Below are 23,647 nucleotides of genomic sequence, written 5' to 3'. Positions count from 1 at the left end.
AAACTGCAGGTGTACTTCACATATTTATGCTTTATAACCTGTTGGGCCCTGGAATATCATTTTATAGAAAATCTAAAATTATTGTGAAAAGAAAACCAAATTATGAAATAGGCTGGTTTCATAATTGACCAATGATCATTTCACATAGACTCTATGCCTTCCACTTTACAAACGATGATTTTCCGTTATAACTATAAATCAAATGATGTTTTTATTCACCTAATTCATTATAAAGTTTATTTAACAGTTTAAAAAATTCGAAATTGAAATGAATAGTCTAGGGAACATACTGTATTAATGTACTCTACTGCATATAATTTGTGAACATTTACATGATTTGTACACTTTGAACTCCCTTTCAGGCTGAAAGGGACTGAAAAAATTCATACCGAGAGATTCCTTTAATTCCTCTCTATATATTCTATTCTCTATGGTGGTACTATAAGGGGACTGGAGTAATTTCTATAGTGGAATGTTGGATTGACTTCGGTACCATTAAAACATTCCAGATGAAGGATAAATGAGATATGAATTAAAAAGTTATTACTTTTCTTTTTCCAGATTTTTGTTCCAAACCCATTAAGAATCGTGTTGAAAATAACCTTTTTTGTCATAAACTTTTATAAATTGTTTTTTGCTTATTCATAATTGTAAAATCTATTCAAAAAGTAGAATCAACACCTAAACAAGTTTGTCAGTTTATTTGCCACTTTTCAAATACCAAGTACTTAAACAATAATAATGGTTTTATTTCTTACATCTGGATAGGTGTGGTGTCCCAATAATAATGGTTATATTTCTTACATCTGGATAGGTGTGGTGTCCCAATAATAATGGTTTTATTTCTTACATCTGGATAGGTGTGGTGTCCCAATGAACGTGTGAATGACGTGACGACTTTGTTACAACCTATTGATGAAGTCTGATTGGTTATTTTGCATATCCAAGAAAACACAATTAAAATATTAATGACCAAATTATAAACTTGACGAAACAGAGATTACATCTTTCCTACATAATATGGCATCACTTTACTAAATCAAAAAGCATTTACAAAGGCGATCTAGAAGTCTGTACTTATATTGGGACACCCTGTATTTGTCCAGTGGCAGTCTACATCTTTGTTTACTTTTTTCCTTGTATTTCTGGTTTGAGGGTTTGTGAGAGAAGCCAGTAGGTTTCCATCATACCTTTACCCTTCACATCTATAGTTCCTCTAAAATATAACCTTTAAAGGGACTGTAAGCGTAATTTCAAGTGACCCTCTATACAAAAAAAATAATGCTCGATTTACAACGGTACCCTTGAAACCCTGATCAAAAAAAAGAGTTACATTCTCGTTTTTGAGGTTTGACAGTGTTAAATTCCGATAATTTTTATACGTTTTCCTGACGTAGAAATACGCAAGTCACAATTGAAAATAATTACAGTGATAACCCAGAAAATAATGGATTAGGAAGACGACATCATAGCAATACTAAAGGGCATTTGATGGTTTTACCAGACACTCATAAAATCACTTTTTTGTGAAATGGGTCTGATTACACTGCAAAATTGCTGTGTTTTATGGTTACTGAACTTTTTAAAGTTAAAACTTGATTCTCAAAGTCGTCTTACTGTTCCAGAGTTTTCTGGTTATCACTGTAGTTTTCAAAATTATAACTAAAGATATCTGTTTCATACTTATTATGAAAATATTAACCAAGAGTTAAGTAAGATTTCTTACTCTCGGTGCGTTGTTAAAATAAGGATTAGGAAATTGAAATTTTTGTTTAGTGTTCAACTCCCAATTGAACTTCTTCGTTACTTTTTATTTAAAATTTTTGTAAACTCAGACCTACAATCTAGTTTCGTGGATACTTTCTTTAATAATGTTGTCTATACAATCTAGTTTCGTGGATACTTACTTTAATAAGGTTGTCTATACAATCTAGTTTCGTGGATACTTCCTTTAATAAGGTTCTCTTTACAATCTAGTTTCGTGGACACTTACTTTAATAAGGTTGTCTGTACAATTTAGTTTGATGGACACTTCCTTTAATAAGATTGTCTTTACAATCTAGTTTCGTGGACACTCCCTTTAATAAGGTTGTCTTTGATTTGGCTCAACTGTGCCTAATTACCTAAGAGTGTACTTAAAGTCGTCTCCCTGCATATCCAGGAAAGATTTAGTTTCTGAAGTTATTTGTATTCTCCCAACCTCCCCTAATGCAATTAATTTGATTAAATAAACTTATTAAACTAATTTACATAAAATAATTATATACAAAAATTAAACAAATTAAACTCTTTAAAACAATTTCACCTAAAAATGTAAAAAATTCAACAGACTATTGAAATTTTCTTTTACATCAGTTTTCTTTATCAAATCTTGATCAATTACAGGGTGTGTAATAGCATATTTGATTGATTGATTGATTAATTACAGAGTGTGTAATAGCATATTTTATTGATTGATTGATCAATTACAGGGTGTGTAATAGCATATTTGATGGATTGATTGATCAATTACTTGATGTGTAATAGCATATTTGATTGATTAATTAATTAATTTGTTGTAAATATTTAACCTGATGACTGCATTCTAGAGGCAGTGTTTACTGTGTCCCCAAACAAACAGTATCTGCAGTACAATTAAGTTTAAAGGAAATGCAGCACAATTAAGGTTAAAGGGACTGCAGTACAATAAGGTTTAACAGTATCTGCAGTACAATTAAGTTTAACACAATATTGAAATTTTAAAAAATTATTTAATTTAAAAATTTTACTTTTTATGTTCATATTTAAATTTGTTTTAAACATTTTTATTTTTTATTTTTTACTAATCCCCAAGCTTCGGGTCCCCATATGCTTTTTTACTTTAACTTTTCGATCTAAAATTCTTTTGCACCGGGTTCAAATTCAAGTGAATTGGTTCAATTTGGTCCCTACGTAGTTTCTTTAAATCTTTTTACTAATATCATATTTACACGTACCCACTTATCTTTTTTTTATAAATAGATTTTTTTTGTTTATTCATTCTCTTCAAGTTTTCCTTTTTACCGATTATACTTTTTTATTTAAGTTTTGATTGTTTACAAGCTTTTCTGAAATAAAAGTTTACAAGTAATCAAAGGGAAGTTTATTTTAATCGACAGCTTCTTTTGACTTAAATGCTTTTGTATATCCATACTGTTCAACCGCTTGATACAAATCAAAATTGAAATCGAAAGTCGTCTTCGTTGTATTGATATAATCGCCTACCACTGTACTCATTTGTTACTTATCCTCTTTAATCTTTCTTCAATACGCTTTACCCAGTTAGATGACAAAATTATATTTTAATTAATTTTTTATCTTAATTTAAAGCTTCCTAAACCAAACAGAAGAATTCGGAACAATATAATCGAAATAAGTATCAAAGAATATTTTGAAAGCTTTGTTAAAATTTGTATTAGAAGTTTAGAACACAAATTGAGGTTCACTTAGTTCTTCTTTTACCAGGCACTCTGTCCTATTATTCCGCAATCGCAAACTTAACCAATCAGCATATATCGTATAAATTCAACCGAACAGAATAGCGTATAATTAGTAATAACTTTATACCCGCCTTTATACTCCTGGGTCAACCTATGGTTCAAAAAATAGTGATAAAAGATTATCTTCGCTATTTTTGTTTCAAACTATCCTAAATTTAACCAAAACTTCGGAGATATCAGAAAAAATTAGAAATATCGTCTTTTATTTAATTATTTTTAAAAATAAAAATAAATTAGGTACAGAGTGTCCAATATCATATTAGATTATCTCCAAACTTTAACGCGAAAATACGCATATAATACTCGAAGAACAAAGAATTTTCTGCAAGAAATCTTTTTTAGAAACCTTTTGCATTTTAAAAAAAATGATTCATTTAAAAACAAATTTATTAGTACCTAAATCACAATTTTTAACTATACACGATCTAATCTGACACCCTGGGTTAAGCTATATCATAATGATACGCATAGAAAAAGCCTTCTTCCAAGGAAGAGCTTATTGTCATTCTACAGTTTCGTAGAGTAGAATTTACCTTGGTGTTTTGCTTCCTACTTTACCCGACACATCGTAGAGTAGAATTTACCTTGGCATCTTGCTTCCTTCACTACCCGACACATCGTAGAGTAGAATTTACCTTGTCATCTTGCTTCCTACTATACCCGACACATCGTAGAGTAGAATTTACCTTGGTATCTTGCTCCCTACTATACCCGCCACATCGTAGAGTAGAATTTACCTTGGTATCTTGCTCCCTACTATACTCGCCACATCGTAGAGTAGAATTTACCTTGGTATCTTGCTTCCTACTTTACCCGCCACATCGTAGAGTAGAATATACCTCGGTATCTTGCTTCCTACTATACCCGCTACATTAAGTAGAGTAGAATTTACCTTGGCATCTTGCTCCCTACTATACCCGCTACAACACCACCAGTATGTATTCCAGCACTAATCCTATACAAATAATAATTAAGAAATATTTGCAAAACTCGAACAAAGTTGCAATTCAAATTACTTTTCGTAGACAAATTTGACGATTTTGGAAAAAAGTTCTCTAATAGTAATAAACGGACAATTGTTTGGTTTAGCTTGATCATTTTGTTTTTTGGTTTTGTTTTCTATTTTGAAAAAATCTCGCAATTTTTCCGCAAATTTATCAAAATTAATACTTCAAAATTTAGCTCAAATCTTTGACCCTGAAATAAATAGTGTTCATCAAAAATTCACAAATTTTTCAATTTTAGTCTGGATTTTAAAGATTTGATTAATGTTTCTACCTGATAACTAATTCAGATCTAGGTATTTTCATATTTTCACAAGTTCTGGAGATATCCAGGCAGAGTGCAGATATTTCACTGGATTAAAAGTATTAGTCAATGGAGGACAAAGTAGGATTCTTATTAATATCCAGAATGTCTAGATCATTTTTTTCATTTTTTTTGAGTCATAAATCACGAATAAAAAGAGGTTTTTGAAATTCATGTTTCGGTCAATTTCAAATTATTTTGTCCGTTCTTGGGTCACATCACATTTTGCAGAAGCGTTAGAAATTTTTAATATCTTATTCTTTGAAGACAACTTTTAAGAGAGATTGAATCCATTTTGTTCATTCAATCTCTGACTTGTTTATACATTAAAACCCCGGAAGAAGGTTCCCCAAACTGCAGAAGCCCGACTCACTCTACAACTCAAAACTATTGTAAAGTTTAAAAATGCCGTTTGATGGAAGAGGATGATTCGTTCAATGTACTGTACTGTTTTGTCTACTATATTATGTACTGTACTGTTTTGTCTACTATATTATGTACTGTGCTGTTTTGTCTACTATATTATGTACTGTACTGTTGTGTCTACTATATTATGTACTGTACTGTTTTGTCTACTATATTATGTACTGTACTGTTTTGTCTACTATATTCGGGATCTTTTAATGTAAAAAAGTTCACCAGAGGTCGGCTCGGTACTTCGGATTAACCTGTGTTTCAAGCTAAACTAAGCTAGATCAAATTGGCCTATGATAGGCCGTGTAGTGTAAAAAGTCTGGCCGCCCCCTCAAAGTTGAATCTGAGCCGGCATAGGATAAGGCCAGGCTGGATACCTGCCGCGTGTCAACTATGCAGTCGGTCCGGTTCGAATTCAAATTGACCCTGGGACACTGTGGTTTACGATTAAGATGTTACCTCGCATGTATGTCGTTCTTCTCTGGTAACCCCGAGGCCACCATGTAACTGTCATTGATGGTCTCCACCTTGTACACGTTGAACATATCCACCCTGCTGTCAAACTTGCTGTAGATCAGATTTAAGATGTTCATCACGTCCAGAGGAGAGTGGAACTGGAACAAAACCGAGCTTTTAATTCAAAAAGTTTTGTTTAAAGAGACTGTAAGCGTAATTTTAAGTTACCGTCTACGCAATGACGATAATGCCAGATTTACAACAGTATATCCATAAAAGCTTATAATCTTGTAAAGAATGTGGAAAATAACGCCGTTTTTCTGACTCGATACCTGTTAACTTTAAATAATTTCTCCATTAATTTTTTTAAGAAAGAAAAATTTTCAACTCACATATGCCGAGAAATTTGATATTTTGCCGCGTCAGCTTCTGTAAAAAGAAAAACTTTCAGTCGTTTCTGGTACTTTAGGCTAGGTCGGGTTAGGATGGGTTAGGATTAGGAATGATTTTGGAAACTGCCTTTTGAGAAATTCCTACTTGGGAAAATGGGGAGTTGTCCCTTCATAAAAATCCAATTGGAAAAAATTCTCATGAAAAGTATCTCACATCTTATCTATAATCTGGCAAAATAAAGTTTGATGGGAAAGTTTACATCTGCTCTAAAATTTTAAGTTTAATTTTTGTTAAAAGTTTGATTTTTGTTTCCTTGGAAAAATCTGAGAATCCGTCAATTTTGATGAATGCCACCGTTGCAGATTGAAAGGTTTCTGTAGTACTTTTCCCACTTCTAATAAAAACATTTATGCGTAAATAGTTTATTCTTAGAATAATGAATTTTTTCATGGATTATTGAATATAGAGTTTTGGATGACAAAAGAAAAAATAAAGAAAATATTGAAAAATATGTTTATATAATGTTGAAAATGTTCCATAAACTACAATACGATTACGAAGGGAGTTCTCAGATTGATTGTAAGCCAAAGGATATTTTGTTTAGTAGTTTATCAGTTAAACCTTAATCCATTAGCTACTATGGATGGAAGCATCTTGTATAGTGGTTTATCAGTTAAACCTCAATCCATTAGCTACTATGGATGGAAGCATCTTGTATAGTAGTTTATCAGTTTTACCTTAATCCATCAGCTACTATGGATGGAAGCATCTTGTATAGTAGTTTATCAGTTCTCTTTCTCTCAGCTCTTAGTTCATCCGACTTTATAGAAATATTAATGATTTGATTTAATTTATCTTTGTGGCAGATAACTGTAAGTTTAATATTTCAATTTCTCTGAATAAAAAATATCCTTGGATGTTATAAAATAAATAAATAAATAAAATAAAATTAAAAAATAAAATAAAATAAAAATACATCTTTAAACATTTCCTTTTTTTTAACACTCCTGTTAAAAATCTGAACACTCTGGATTGCATTCCTGAAAATTATTTTGTTATATTTTTCTCATATTTTCCTCATTTTCCTAATTTTTTTCCTCATGTGTTCCTCATTTTCCTCATATTTTTCTCATATTTGCCTCATTTTCCTACTTTATTCCTCATGTTTTCCACACTTTCTTCATATTTTCTTTATTTTCCTCATATTTTTCCATATTTTCCTCAAATTTTAATCATTTTCCTCATATTTTCCTAATATTTTCCTCACATATTCCTCATTTTCCTCATATTTTCCTCATTTTCTCCATTTTCCTCATATTTTTCTCATTTTCCTCATATTTTCCTCCTTAAAGAACGATAGACGAAAAAATTGGAATAGGTTAAAATTCAAATCTTATCCAATTTTCTTCCATTAAATGAAAATTTTTCGTATTTTCTAAAAAAGAAAATCAAATAAATCATGTATTTTCTGCAATAAGAATATTTTTTTAAACTACAGAAGAACAGTTGAATTAGCTAGAAGCTAATTTTACGAAGCCCCCCGCCCCCAACTGCCCTCCCCCTCACAAAACTTAAAAAGAATCAAAAGAAAAGAAAATTGAAATATGAATATATTTTCAAACATTTTATCCATTTTTATACTTTTAATTTTTACTTTTTAATTATCTTCCCCAATGCATGGAATAACAAAAATTCAAGAGCGTGGGAAAATGATTTTCTTAAATATGTACATTTCGTTAAAAAATCGGCCCGGTATAACTTTGTTTCGTGAATGGGTTGATGCATTTCGTAGATATCGATAATTTTTTATAGTTAATTTTATATCAACTTATCTTTTTCTAGTGAAACTACATATCTTTGTCAACCATTAACATTAAGACCCCCCCCCCTCCATGTAATGTCGTCTTCAACCTAAAAGCTTTGTATAAAAAGCGTCTTAGGACTTTTCGACAGTTAACCCACAAATAAGCAAATAGATCGTAAGAATCTTTTCATTATAAATTTGTAAACCCTTGTAATAATTATTTATCATTATTCATTTCATTTTTTTTAGGAAATAAAGAGTTTTCTGCATTATCGATTTTGATTTGAGGGTTATTCCTTGTCTATCTGTTCATCGTCAGAATCTTGTTCCTTAGCGACAACAATCTTACTTAAAAACAAACATTATCGGTCAGGAAGAATTTACCGAATATAAAAACTATTTTAACCTAAAGCTCAACGTTAAGTACAATTGGATTATTTTGTTTTTTTTATGTTTTTTTCATAAACCTGGAGAGAAGTATGATGAAAGGAGAAATAACAAGAACCACTACTAAACTCAGAATACCTATAGCCTGCGCAAATATGCATTCAACTTACTACAGGGATACCTATAAAGGATGAGACATTAATGCTCTATAAATCTAACAATTTAATAAACTTGTGGTTCAAATAAAGTTTTTAATAATTATACAAAGAAAACAACCAGATTACAGCTGTGGGAAACATGAGTTTAAAGAAGAAGATTGACTAAATTCAGTACAGTCGTCTCTGAAGTCTCATCCTTTGTGGTTAATTCTTAATAAAACTATTCTACACTGTTCTGAAAATATACTAATTTTTTATAATCTAAGAACATCCTTATATTTTTTTTAATCAAAATTAAAAATAATTCCTTTGACAACTTTTTTAAACACTGAGTTATATACAGCTGAAAATTTGTAAGCCATTCCTAACATGCTTCAAATTTTAACAAAATATTCATAATTTTGGTACAGGGCGTCCCAATAAACATGGGAATTCAGTGACGAATTCGATATCGTCTTTTCAAATAATTCTTTGATTTAGTATAGTGATACCTACTGAGAAAGCTGTAATCCTTAGGATTTTCGTCTGCTGTGTTTACAATTTGTTTATTTATGTTTTGACAGCCCTGCATTAGTAAAACAAGAAAATTACAGTATACAAACATACTAAACTTGTCCGTCTTCACTGTTCATCTTGCGGAGACATTATAGACACATCTTTACAGCCACTTACCTTTTTCATAAAATAAACTCTAGCAGACATAATAATAATATTATGGCTTTTGAAATTAGGCATTACATTGCTCATTCATAACAATATCGAATTCGTCACTGAATTCCCATGTTTATTAGGGCACCCTGTATATAACTCGATGATGCGAACAAAAAGTTCCAAACTAGACAATAATTTCCTTAATAAATAAACATTGATTTTGAAATATAATGATAATTTAACAAAATAAAACAATTTTAAAATATCCGTTAAACAATTAAGAAATGAATAAGAAAGGTTTGAAAGTTGAAGATAATGCTCCTGTTGTTTATCTGCTGCGTAAAGTTCGTCCTGTACAGATTTATTTATCAGTCCTCGAACCCTCTCAATAATAGCCTTAACAAAATTAGCCATTAGAATATTAACATGTTTGAACTAGTAGTCATGATATATTGTTTCATCTTCTGATAAAAAATATAGTTTCATGATATAGCACTTGCTCATTTCACATTTAATTTTAATAAAAAAAGTTAGTTTAATTTATTATTTTAATGTTAATATTTTATAGTGGACGTGAGCTCGATCTCTAATGAAACGCATGAAGTAACTTCCAGTATATATATTTCTTATAACTTTTACTAGAGGGTTCAGAAATGTGTTAATATCTAGATCACACGTGTTAGTTGAAAGTACAATGCCTCGTATCCGTTCTATCTCATTCCGGTGAATCTTGTGGAACTTGTTTTAGGCGGCCAGGTATCGTCTTCCACAATTTTTTTTATTTATATTAATTATTATTCCATATGAATTCTGTATGAAACTTATAAACGTACCTTGGATGATCATCTTAGGAGTAAAAAAAAAGAGTCTTAGAAATAACAAGTTAAAATGAAATTATTGGATGTGAGCCATGAGCCATGATAAGCCGTGAGCTGCCGACCATAGCAGTGTATGTAATTGATCGTAGATCGGGATCTATAGTTCGAAACGATCCTAAATCCAACGTACCTTAGGATTAAGTTTGTACATGTTATTTGGAAACGAATTTGGATTTTAGGAATTTTTAGAACAAATTTGAATAAAAAATCTACTTTTTTATTCAAAAAATATTCAAGTAAGGACTAAAACCCTACATTAAAAAATTGATACCCTCCAAAGTACTCAAATATATAAACATTCCCCTTGAAAGTGAATTTACCTGTATTTTCCTAGTGTATGATGTTGCGCTCTTGTAATAGTTGTCTCCAGTTATCAGGAGACCAAAGTTCTAAAAACAGGGACAATGTGTGAAATTTGGAAAGTCAGCTCAACTTAAAAATATTTTATTTTATTTAATTAATAGAGCGAAAATGTAGATAAGTGTAAAATCTTTTTTCATAAATTTTCAAATTCCTATTAACATTGAACCCAGAAAGAAAGTGATTTCAGGCTTTAACATGAATGTAAGAAAAACATGTAAACAGTATGTATACCCATTGAACTGAGGAACAGGCAGACGACTGCCGGACCCAAGTTTTGATTTTAAATGTCATTTCCATTGTGCACTGTACACAAGCCCATTTATGAAGTAATTATCACTGGTAAAAATATTTGCTTTATAACAACATCAAATACGCATGTCGGCTTCCTATTCCACAGTTTTACGGGTCCCTCTGTACATGTAGATATTTAAACCTGTATAAACGAATAGCTACCTCTTCTTGGTTTTTCTTAGTAGTAGTACTTACCAAGCTACCATTTACTGCCTGGAAATAATCGTCCTGTAACAATATAAAAAAGGGTAATCACGTGCACCCGGACCAAATTTTAAAAATGTTTCAAAAATAATTTTAAAAATGTATAAAATTTTGAAAAATTACTTTTAATGCAGAATACACTAGGAAATCTTCCTGTGACTGTGCAACGCTTAAGTATTCAACCATTTCAGGGACAAATATCTAAAAATTCAACACTTAAAAACTTTTTCAAGATATAGTTGTGTGCTTAATTTAATTTCCTTAGAGAGAGAGAGATGCTAAACCATCCTTTTTAAATCAGAAATACTTTTGAGCAATGGAAATACGGAGAGGGAAGGGAAGAGATAGGTAAATAAGGGGAGGGAGGGAGGGTAGAGAAGGAGTAAAAGAGGAGAAAAGGAGGGAAGAGAGAGGAAAAAGAGGGAAACAGGGAAAAAGAAGGGGAGGGAGGGAAGAGAGGGTGAAAAGAGGGGAAAAGGAGAGGAGGAGGGGGTACCTTTGTTTGTTCCAGGTAGTCCTCAGCTAGTTTATGAGATTGTATGAATAATTTGACTCCAATATCTGATAAATCCCCTCTAGAGTAAAAACTCACTCCCTAGATAAATAAAAAAAAAAACTGTTTTAATGTATAACCAGCTGAAGTGCCCGGGTTTGCCCGTAGAATTTTTAAAAACTTTAAAAAATCGAACTTTGAAAAAAAATCGGAAGCAATTTTGACTTCGTTGTTTGGACAATTTCTCTAATTAGCATATTTACGAGAATGATGAAACCGACAGAAAAATTTATTAGAAAAGATGATCGAATCAAACTCGGGCTATTCGAATTCCCGCGTAAAATACTGCTGGATCGAAAAATCTTAATTTCGCATAACGAAACAGTGAAACCATGGGAATCAGTCAATTTTAAATATATCTTGGTGCCTTTAATCGATTCTTGACGCAGAAATATATTACAATAGTAAACAATCAATGTTCGTTTTTGTGTAATGGTGGCAATGTTAGTGGATTGACATTGAACATTTTTTTTAGAACCGACGACGATATCATAAAAAATTTTAATGTACTTTTCTAGCAGGCAGTCATGGTGCATAGGAAATCGATCTATAATCCTTTTGATCTGAAGGCAATCTGATCTAAAAGAATCTAATCTAAGTGGACTTGGATCTAAAAAAAATTTTAGACCAAATTCCACTTCTTTCGAGAAAATTGTGGATTTTGATCTAAAATTTGGATTTTATGTATTTTGAGTCAAAAATGTCATTTAAAAATGTTTATTTTTGAAAACAAATATTTTAGATCCAATTCTATATATTACAGATAAAATTCCCAAATTTTGTGCAAAAATTATATTGGAAGTACAGAAATCTGTATTTAAAAATAGTAGAATTAGGTCTAAAAAATGTATAATCTGATCTAAAATATGAAGAATTCGATCTAAAAAATATATAATCTGATCTAAAATATGAAGAATTCGATCTAAAAAATGTATAATTAGATCTAAAGTATGAAGATCCTGAACCCATGAACCCAACTCTTTCACCATTAAGGTGTCAACCTTACACATTTCTTTACTTTTAAATCTAATATTTTTAATCAAATTATAAAATTTTAGAATAAAGTCTACATTTTTTAGATCTAAGTAAACACTTTTTAGATTAAATTCCATATTTTAAGCAAATAAAGTTAAGGATTTGAAGCATAATGGTTATCTGAAATATAAATTTTTTCAAAAAAAAAATTTTAGATAACGTTCAACATATTTTAGATCAAATTACACATATCTTAGATCAAAATCACAACTTTGGCAGAAGAAATTTTATAAAAATCTTCACTTGACAAATATATAAAAATAAAAATGAACATGGAGCTCAAATTTGAAGAAAAAATATTTTAGATCAGATTCCACATTTTTTAGATCAAATTCCAAAAAAAATCATAGATTAGTTTCCCGAACAGGGTTTAATAAATATCGAGATTAATGCTTGGTCTTGATCTTTTGTTAATCTGCAGAATAACTGAAATCAATAGATTTAGTATTAATTCTTAAAGCAAAAATACTCACAATGCATATCGAGATCAAGAACCGGGATTATTCGAGTTCCAAGCTCTGACTATTTACATGTTCTATAGTTAAATTGTTGTAACTTTGAGACACTTTATTGTGTTTATCCCCCCCCCCCTCCCCCTCAGTTAGGTACGGCTAAAATGAAGAATTTTAAAACCAATGAATTTTTTTATAAAGGGAGTCAAAAAAATAGATGAAAGAATAAATAGTACGGTATAATTGTGATAGTATGAGTTTCACTTAAAAGTTACAAGAACAAAAATTGTTGAAAAGGATTTCGATGAAGTCAGAGGGAACGCATCATGCAGAATCACAGGTCTTGTTAAAAGTGGATCGGAGACACGATACCAGAGGTAATAAGCAGAATTTAAAGAAAAACTAAAGCATGTAATCATAAAGGTTGTTTAAAGAAATTAGGAAATTTCTATTTAAATAGTAGACTATTCAATAAATAAAACAATGCGGGCAACGACGCAAAAAAATAGAAAAAACTTACATTGGCGTGCAAATTTTAAATCAGGGAAGTTCTGGGAATCATTGAGTCCGTGAAATGATATTTGCAAATTTCGGAATTGTTGAAAGTGTGGTAAGCCTAAGGGTCAATCCAAAGAAAAAGCTCAGCCAATAAGAGCTCGACATTTAAATACACATGCACAGGCTCGGAAGGTTCTCACTATAGCTTCAGTAGAAGTAATTTTCCATTTACTGTTATAGTGCCGATATAAGGATTTATCTCTAATTGGACAATGAGATAGATAGAAAGATAGATGTTACCGCCATGCAATTTCTATTGGTTCAGAATAGACACCAAAACACATGGCTGAACCCTGATTGGATCAGGCGCTAATGAACTAGGCATCCTAGATGGATGGATACAGCTATAAGTTAATTCTATAGCATCTATATATAAATTTGGCTTGTCTGTCTGTTTGTTTGTTTGTATCCAATAAACGTCAAAACGGCTGAACCGATCGGGCCCAATTTTTTTGTGGGGCATCACGTGACCACAGGGAAGGTTTACGAATGATAAAAATAAAATAAAAATGTGTTTTAAAGGTTTTTGATTTTGTAAAAAAATTTAAATTCTTAAAATTCAGCGATTTTTTTTTTTAAATCCGCGAAATTTTTTTCTTCTTTGTTTTAAAATGTAAACAAAAAGAACATGTTCACAACTTAAATAGAAGAGGGGCGCGAAGCGCCCTAGAAGCCTAGTATATATAAATGCAGAAAACGCCATAAGGAATGTGTAGGTCCAATGCATTGAAGAAAACTTTGCTGCAATTATGAATATGAGTTTCAAATGTAAGAATGAGTTGCGACAGATAGATTTATGAAGATATCAATGTATAGAAAACTGTGGAATCTTGAACCAGAGGCGTAAATAAGGATCCTGTAGGGGGGTTGTCTTGAACCAAAAAAGCTTGAAATATCTGGTTTTTAATATATTTCCCAATATATCGGAGAAAAATGTTATTATGATCTGGTATTTAATAATTATTTTTAGTTTTGGTAAAGAAATTTAGAAGAAAAAAATTCCCTCTTGTATTTTTTCTACATTGGTTGGTTTGAATTTGAAAAATTGAAATTGAAACATTTCTGATCTTAAAATGAGTAGATAAAAAAAATATACTTTTTCACACCTTCTTTGATTCACTGAAATGAAAACCAACAGAAATGTGTGATTAAATACCTTAATGATATCATAAGCTGGTATCATGCTAAAATATCCTGGAATTGGAAACCAACAGAAATGTACAGTGATTAAATAGCTTGATATTCTCATAAGCTAGTATCATGCTAAAATATCCTGGAATTGGAAACCAACAGAAATGTATAGTGGTTAAATAGCTTGATATTTTCATAAGCTGGTATCATGCTAAAAAATCCTGGAATCGGAAACCAATAGAAATGTAAAGTGGTTAAATAGCTTAATGATTTCATAAATGCTATCATGCTAAAACATCATGGATTTTTATGAAGTCAAAAATCCAGCATTAATAGGTCACTCAAACCATAAATTTTTTCAATTTATTTTTTTCCCACAAAACTGTAAAATAGGGTTTTGAAAAATATAAACAGAAATAGACTCAAGAACTTTTTTTATGATTTATGATTTATGATTCCTCAAAGTTTTCTTTTTTTCAGATACCAGTGCTACTTTATTTCTATGCGTTTCAATCGTCTAAAAGAATGAAGTACAGAAGTGGTCGTTAAAACTTTTTCGAAATTGCTCCCTGGGCAGTGTGCTGTGTACTTACAGGGTACCCTTGGGTTCCATCAAAAAACTTAAGCCAATTTGGTCCAGCCGTTTGGCCAGCTACAGCTAACACATAAATATATAAATATCTTCTTAAAATAATAAGAACATGTTCCCTTGATCCATATATGCATTGATTCATGTATCCTTAGATCCATATATCCCTTGATCCATATATCCCTTGATCCATATATACATTGATCTATATATCCCTTGATCCATATATGCATTGATTCATATATCCCTAGATCCATATTTCCCTTGATCCGTATATCCCTTGATCTATATATCCCTTGATCTATATATCCCTTGATCCATATATGCATTGATTCATATATTCCTAGATCCATATTTCCCTTGATCCGTGTATCCCTTGATCTATATATCCCTTGATCCATATATGCATATTGATCCATATATCCCTAGATCCATATTTCCCTTGATCCGTATATCCCTTGATCTATATATCCCTTGATCCGTATATGCATATTGATTCATATATCCCTTGATTCTTATATGCAGTGATTCATAAATCCCTTGATCTATATATCCCTTGGTCCATTTGTTCCTTTATCCATATTTCCCTTGATCCACGTATATGAGGTTTTAAATCTGTTTTTTGATTGAATAATACATTTATTATATATATATATAAATAATAATATTCTTAATAAACAATAGAATATGTTCTATTTATATATATATACATAAGAAAGAATTATCATTTACTCTCAGAAAAATTGAAATCAATGAAAATTAAATCCCCTCGTGATACAAATATAATACATGAAAACTATTTTTAAAATTTACCTGGACTGTTTCTATTCCAATATGCTCTGTTGCTCGAACCAGATTCTCATAGGAAACCAGGAATTTCCAGATCTAAAATAAGCCAAGAACAATTATTCAAATATAAATTTCAAATCTGGATTTAAAGGGACTGTAAAGGAAAACTGAAAGGGGGTATAGTCTGAAAGCTAATCACTTTAGCTCTTGATCGTGACCCATGAAAGTTTTATCTGATGTTCCTGTCTCGAGAAATTGATATAAAACTGTGTTAAAATTATACGAAAGTTCATATATGTAAAATTTAGAAAATCTTAAACTTAAATCACGTGACCAGAACTATAACCAATGGCAGAGTAGTATACTGGTCAAGTGTCTCCGCCTGTATCATGTGACCACTTTACTGCACTGCCATTGGTGGAATTTCTGGTCAAGCAATACGGACGTATAAATAATATTATAAATTAAATCTATAAAAAATAGAAATAACAAATATAAAATTAGAATTGGAGTAAACCTAAGTTATAATTGGCTTTCTCTGGGATATCATCGTTTTCAGATTGGTTGCTTATTTGCTGAATTTGATCTTTTTAAACCCACTACTTTTATACACAATTGTATATATATTAATTTTCGTATAAATTTGACAAAGTTGTATATCAATTTCTCGAGATAGGAACATCAGATATAACTTTCATGGGTCGCGATCGAGAGTTAAAGTGATTAGCTTTCAGCCTATACCCCCTTTCATTTTTCCTTTACAGTCCCTTTAACACTACAAAAGTTGTTAATCTCCATGTGATACAAAGCAATTCCTGTCAAAGTTTTCGTTCTTGATTTTGAAAAGTATTCTGAGATTCTAACAAATTATAGCTAAACAGAGAAATACTATTTTTTATCCAGCCGGTAAAGTCCTCATGTGCAGTAGTCCTCCCGGATAAAGAGAGCTACGGGTAATTATTGTTAATAATCCAGATTCTATCGGAGTTTTTGAAAAGTAAAACTGTCTCCAGCAATTTTTACATGTTGAACACGAAAAACCAATGAAAATATATTTGAAAAAAACGCAATTATATATTTGAAGGCTATAAAAAATGCTCGCTACAAAAGAAAATAACACTTTCCACTAATTATAATCTTCTTATTCCAATATCTTTGGATACTGATGGTGTAAATCTTTATAATTTCAATAGTTAACTATATACCTAATCTTTCAACATCATTACTTTGTGCTATAAAAGCTCTGCAAGATCAGGTTTCAAAGATAGAAGGATTAGAAAATTATTGATTGCGTTAAGTCTCCAGTGGCCGAATCTAAAGAATTTGAGCGGCGGTTTAAATTTAAGCCGCGGTTTAAATATGGTTGGTTAAACTTAAAATTGTATCAAATGTTTCAAGATTTAAGCCGGCGCTTAATTTAAACCGGGTTTTGGCGGATTTAAACCGCGGCTCAAATTCTTTAAATTCCATCTCTGTTCCATGTTTTTAGAAGATTTCTACCTGTTTAGCAGGAAAATTGCTCACTTTAGAAGATTTCTACCTGTTTAGCAGGAACATTGCTCAATTTAGAAAATTTCTACCTGTTTAGCAGGAATATTGCTCGCTTTAGAAGATTTCTACCTGTTTAGCAGGAACATTGCTCACTTTAGAAGATTTCTACCTGTTTAGCAGGAACATTGCTCACTTTAGAAGATTTCTACCTGTTTAGCAGGAACATAGCTCACTTTAGAAGATTTCTACCTGTTTAGCAGGAACATTGCTCACTTTAGAGGATTTCTACCTGTTTAGCAGGAACATTGCTCAATTTAGAAGATTTCTACCTGTTTAGCAGGAACATTGCTTGCTCACTTTAGAAGATTTCTACCTGTTTAGCAGGAACATAGCTCACTTTAGCAGATTTCTACCTGTTTAGCAGGAACATTGCTCACTTTAGAAGAAAGCTGATTTAGCAGAACATAGTTTGCGGCATTGTACTTATCCATAACCTAAAGGTTTTTTTCCGTGAAAATTTACTTGAAGAGTCTGTACAGAGTGCAGACAGCTGATAAAGTCATTTCAAGTACCCCCCCCCCCCTCCCTCCCTCCCTTAAAATGGCATGTCCGATTTACGACGGTGCCCTTAAAAGTTTTCTCTGATCAAAAATGAATTAGATATACATGTTTTGTTTTATCTCTTGCAAACAAATAAAAAATCATTCACTTGTTATGCTATAAAAACGCCTCTCACCACATTATCATTTTAGATTATAGGGTAAAAGGGTGCCAGTGGGAATCAGGCCTCTCTTAAAGGGTGACATTAGGTCCCCGTAAAAAAACAATTGTAATAATTACCTGAATTAAGAAATTACCTCTAAAACTGTTGTAATTGATCTTTTTGAAACAGTTTTCCCCTCTGCACTATCTACCGATGAGTTTCCCGATTTCAACACCAGGGTTCGAAAATCTTCCAATCTTATCTGGAACTTTATCTTACTGCTGAACTGCTGATCAAACTACGGCCAGCCAGGAATAGAGGATTAAACAAACATAACATTAAAAACATGTTCGAAACGAAAATGTGGCCATGAGGTCCAAAATGAAACTGACCTGAAATAATTTGACTGATATTTGCAAATACTGAGATAACATTTTTTTAGTTTTTGTTTCTTTTTAATTTTGTGATAGAGCTAAGGGGAAGCTCTTCTTCTAGTAGTGAATTGAGGAGCTAAGATAACAGTACAATGTGCAGATTGTACTGTCCCCTCTAACACTGATCAAAGGAATTGAGTTTGTAAAAACGTGTATTTAAATACTACGAAAATCATACAGGCTGAAAGTACATTACAAGTTTTTGCCACAAACTCTGATTTTTCGATCACTATATCTTTGCAAGCTGATTGTGAAAACCCTTGATATTTTAAACTTAAATTATTTGAATGAACAAAATGGAATGTTTGAAATATCTAATGTCTTTTCGACATTGGGTTGCAAAGAAATAGGGATTAGGAAATCATAGTTTGTGGCAAAGACTCAATTCCTTTATGGAATTTTATCAGTATTAATATCGCTTATCGATCTGATACCTTCAGAAATTTTAAATTTTTTAACTAATTGTTTTTTATAAAACAATAATAATATACACTCGCACATTTTCTACATCAATTTTAGAACAGGCATAATTTTAATATTTTGAGTTTTGACCCTCTATGTAACAGAAGCAAGTGTTCAAAAAAAGGAGAAAAAAAGCCTTCCTCCGGCGGAATTAAAGTTTTCATGCTGAGGCCTAAGTTTTAAGATCATTAGAACGTTTTCCAACCCTTTAAAGGTAATGATAAAATTAATATGTATTAAGTTTGAAATCCGTAATTTTCAGTTTATTCTCTTTAAAAAAATCAATTTTAATAAAATTATCAACAAAAAATGTTAATTTTTGACCCAAAATCTCTAACCGTTGTTCTTCCTTCCTTATCCTGTTCCCAATTAGAGATGTCAACGATTGCCCGATCGGTTTCAGCAAACTTTTCCTGTACAATATTTTCTTTAAAGAACCTATTTTGAGTCTTTCCCCGCGGATACAGTGATAACCAGAAAACTCTGCAATAGAAAGACGACTTTTTAACTCAAGTTATGACTTTAAAGAGTTCGCTGATCATGAGACACAGCAGCTGTGCAGTGTAAACAAAACCCATTTGAATTACGAAGTGATTCAGAAACTTACTAGTAAAGATGTTTGCTTTAATGCATCATCAAATGCACTTTAGTTTTAATGTCGTCTTCCACGTCTACAGTCATCACTGTATTTAGAAAGACGAAGATTTCCCTATCAGAACATATTAAAAAAAATTTCACACTCCCTTCTAGGAATAGTACTACAATGAAATCCACCAAAATTATGCTGCAGTCCCTAGATTATCATACAGAGAAATGTTTGTCTGGCAAATATCTCAGAGAAAAACTTGAAAGTGTCTTAAAACTTTGTTTATAGCTACAGCGAAAGCCAGAAATATTAAGACGAATCTTAAACTCTAGTATTTTCTAACCTGGAGTCCATTGCGAAGAATATCTTTTTGCGTTTTATTTCGATCAGCTGATAGGTAGTAAGCAACCATAGATCTTTCCTCCTGTAACCGTGATATACACGCGGCAATCTGAACACATGGTTTTTAGAGATATACACGCGGCAATCTGAACACATGTTTTTTTTAGAAATATACACGCGGCAATTTAAACACATGTTTATTTTAGAGATATGCAAACAGCAATCTGCTCAAATGTAGACACATACAGCAATCTGAACACTGAAGATATATGCGGAATTCTGAACACAAGCTTATTTCAAAAATACACAGGGTAGTCTGAACACAAAGGTTTTTTAGAGATATACACGCGGCAAACTGAGCACAGATTCCTTTAAAGATATACATACATGCGGCAATCTGAACACACAGCTCTATGCTATACATGCTTATTTTGAGAGATACACACAGCAATCTGTACCAGCCCGTCCAGTGTACCCTGTATATTGACCCAACGCGTTTTATGCCACAGAATAAGGTTTGTCTTTTTGCAAAAAAACTTTGTTAAGCCCAAGGAACTCCAATAGGAAACTCTTACTCACATTTACGCAAGTTTTGCAGTACTATCTGGAGCAATGAAAACTAACAGCAAACTCAGAGCTCCCCCAACTGGTGAAAGATCGTGAAAGGGTTTGACAAAAGCTTTAAGAATGTTGACCCCGGAATTTAGTTTTGATCTCCTCCCACTGCAATACACGGTTTGGCGCATTTAGTGGTTTCTTGTCAAAATATATGTTTACCTCATCTCCCTCCTTCACTACCAGCTCAGTGAGAAGCATATCCGTCTTCAAGTTCACCAAGGAACTCAAGGTGTGCGCGTTCTAAAATATGAAATTTTATTTGCTGCCAGAATTTTAAAACATCTATCGGACATCATGGGCATCATACTCAAGGAAATTTAGTAATTATAACAATTCAATTATAATAATCTGACAAGAAGAAGATGATTCATTTCGCAGAGCATATCTAGATCAAGAGATCGGGATTATAGGTTTCCATAACAAAAGTTCCCAGCTCTGGCTGCTTAAAAGTCGGTTTGGTATTTACAGTACAATTTTTAATGTTTTTAGAAACCATTTTGCTAACATTTGATTATTCATTTGAAGACACTATTCAGCAATAAACGTTAATTTTATTTTAATAAAAGGCTAAAGTGTCATTTTTGTTACAAGCTCTATAATAAATATAAAATACTTGTTATTTACATGCGGTATTGTTGATTCTTAAATTATGAACAATAACAAAAAAAATCATGGATTTTCATTTTTTTTTCGAGGATTTGAACATCAAAAATTTTAAGGGCAAATTTTTTTTTAAATTTTACCATCCATAACCCTTCCCTGGGGTCATGTTAAGGCCCACAGAAATCAATTTTTGTGTCTAATTTTCTAATAAACTAATTTTACCTGGACAATGAGGGTTAATATTGGAAACATAGGCAGAACCAGTAATCCCAACATCATCACTGCTTGACGTTGCCTAAATAGAGTAGTTTAACTAATTACAGAAAATTCAACTACTTCTTAGGTGAGGCCTAGGGCTAACCATTAAGAAGTAATCAAACCAAACCTGGTTCAACCTCCTCTTACTATTTATAAAATTTGGTCTCAAGTCTTCTGTTATTTAGAATTACGATTGATGAAATGAAATGAGAAAAATTACAAAAAGCCATGAGTTGAAGACAAATATAGAGATGTTTTGATACCCAAGAGGTTTGCATTGTTTTTTCTTTCATTTTTATTCAGCAATATATTTTTGATTCTTTTTTGAAGCACTTATACACATGACATGGAGGGTTTTAAAAATGTCTTGCGGCGAAGAAAGGTATTGGAGGTATGCGGCCTTTTCAAAAATTCGTCTACCTTTGTTGTATCTAAGAATAACGCTTAGCCATGGTTCAAGTTACAGGACTTATAGTCCGTTAATAACTGAACCAACCATCAAAAGTTTGAACCTCTGAGTCATTATTTTAAAATACTCATTATACCCACCCTTTAATTTCACTTTTATCCGCACAGGAGGCAAACTTGACAAGGTTTAACAACATGGTGGATACAGTGATGATTGATTGATTGATTGATGATGCTGAGATTGATTTAGCTGATCCAAGATCAGATTGCTGTTCCTAAGGTATTTACTGGGACTATAAACGCAATTTCAAATGACTCTCCAAGCAAAGATGGTAATGTCTTATTCACGGTACTCTTGAAACCTTTATTTGCTCAATAATGTGGATTTATTGAAGTTTTTCTAGGCATAAAAGTTTTTAACTTCCATGTTTTCCTGTTGTAAAAATGCGCGAGTCAATTTTGTAGAGAACAAACAATTGAAAATAATCAGTTTTTGAATTCGTAAACAAGAAATCTAATTCACACTTGATCAGACGAGGCTCGGTTGTAAATCGGACAATTCCATCTTTCCTTGGAGGGTTATTTGAAACTACGCTTACAGTCCCCTTGTTTTGGTGTAAAGAGGTAAAACAGAAAAAATCATTATCAATAATTTTAACAATATTTATGTATTGTACCAAAATAAAATTTTCATAATTGATTTTTTCAATCCATTTTAGGATGTATACGGGGTTCTATATTCTTCAGGCTGATGTAACTAGCCCTGCACTATTAGTGGGATCGTCATCATTTTAAGGTTCGTCTTCAGACATTTAGGTTTTGTTTACGTTTAAACTTTTTCACAAAATTGTAAATTATTATCTAAATTGAAATATTGTTTTCTCGATAATTTTTCTTTTATTACATTATGCGAATTCTTTTCTTTGCTCAAAGATACTGACCAAAGCAATTTTTCAAAACAAAAAACGATTTTCTAATTGGTTTGAAAAAATCGTTTTGGTTAATATCTTTATTCAGAACAAACATTTCTGAAATAGGATTTACATCTCAGATTTACGAGGAGCCTCTTATAAAATTATAAAAACGTTAAATATTGAGAAACAGGCCTTAAACGATTTACTTCTTAGATTCTTGTGGAGTGTTTAAAAGTTTAAAAAACGTTGAATATTGAAAAACAGGCCTCAAAACGTCGATGCCCATCAGTAATTTTAGGCGGATCTTCAACTAACACTGTACATAGAAAATTCCAATTCAACACTATCTACTAAAAAATGTACAAAACTAAAAAGATTGGAAATTAGAAAACTTGAAAATAATTATTTTAAAGATCTCTAAATAGAAAAATCTAAAAAAACCTGTGCATCTTCCATGATGGTTGATGGTCTCTTAGAAATTAATCCAGATGAAGAAAAACATTCTCTTAAATAGGATAAAAACCTCGTAGCCTCGTTTAACACTTTTCTCTGTCCTCTATATTCTCCTTCCTATACATGAGACACATTTTAGAAATATTTTTCAGTCTTTAAAGAGGATTATTATTCGACAAAAATTATAATTTTCTAATTCTATAATCTTTGCAACCTGGGGCCAAATTTTATGAAAAGTGAGAAGAAGTTTAACCGCTTACGTAGTTGAGCCTTTTCTATGCAATTTAATAAACCGATTCACAATCTGTATATATACTTTGCTTGTTTGTTTGGGTGTTTGTTTGTAACCGATAAATATCAAAACGGTTGAACTGATCGGGCCAAAACTTGTTGTGGTACCTCACATGATCCTAGAGAATGTTCATGGATGGTTAAAATTTAAA

The 23,647-nt window shown here is 31.6% G+C and overlaps 1 protein-coding gene across 1 annotated transcript; it reads right to left on the bottom strand.

Annotated features, from left to right (window-relative positions):
- Positions 1-363: 363 nt before the first annotated feature.
- LOC111702886 (uncharacterized) lies at positions 364-23,207 on the bottom strand. The gene is made up of 24 exons (XM_023474681.1): positions 23,193-23,207; positions 21,979-22,112; positions 21,394-21,466; positions 20,728-20,808; positions 19,952-20,059; positions 19,361-19,435; positions 18,281-18,424; positions 17,837-17,917; positions 15,957-16,028; positions 11,322-11,420; positions 10,949-11,026; positions 10,817-10,849; positions 10,288-10,356; positions 9,365-9,485; positions 8,361-8,445; positions 7,081-7,129; positions 6,827-6,909; positions 6,349-6,483; positions 5,700-5,870; positions 4,797-4,874; positions 4,411-4,473; positions 2,571-2,623; positions 2,124-2,205; positions 364-1,216 (listed from the first exon to the last, which is right to left on the bottom strand). Exons 1-24 carry the CDS (start codon positions 23,205-23,207, stop codon positions 1,126-1,128), a joined length of 2,073 nt encoding a protein of 690 aa, XP_023330449.1. The 3' UTR covers positions 364-1,125.
- Between the last annotated feature and the right edge of the window lie 440 nt (positions 23,208-23,647).

This window comes from Eurytemora carolleeae, unplaced genomic scaffold (genome assembly GCF_000591075.1).
Source record: "Eurytemora carolleeae unplaced genomic scaffold, Eaff_2.0 scaffold313, whole genome shotgun sequence".
In the NCBI taxonomy this organism is placed as follows: Eukaryota; Metazoa; Arthropoda; class Copepoda; order Calanoida; family Temoridae; genus Eurytemora; species Eurytemora carolleeae.
The sequence above is the reverse complement of the archived record's forward strand: the minus strand, read 5'-3'. Positions and strand labels throughout refer to the sequence as shown.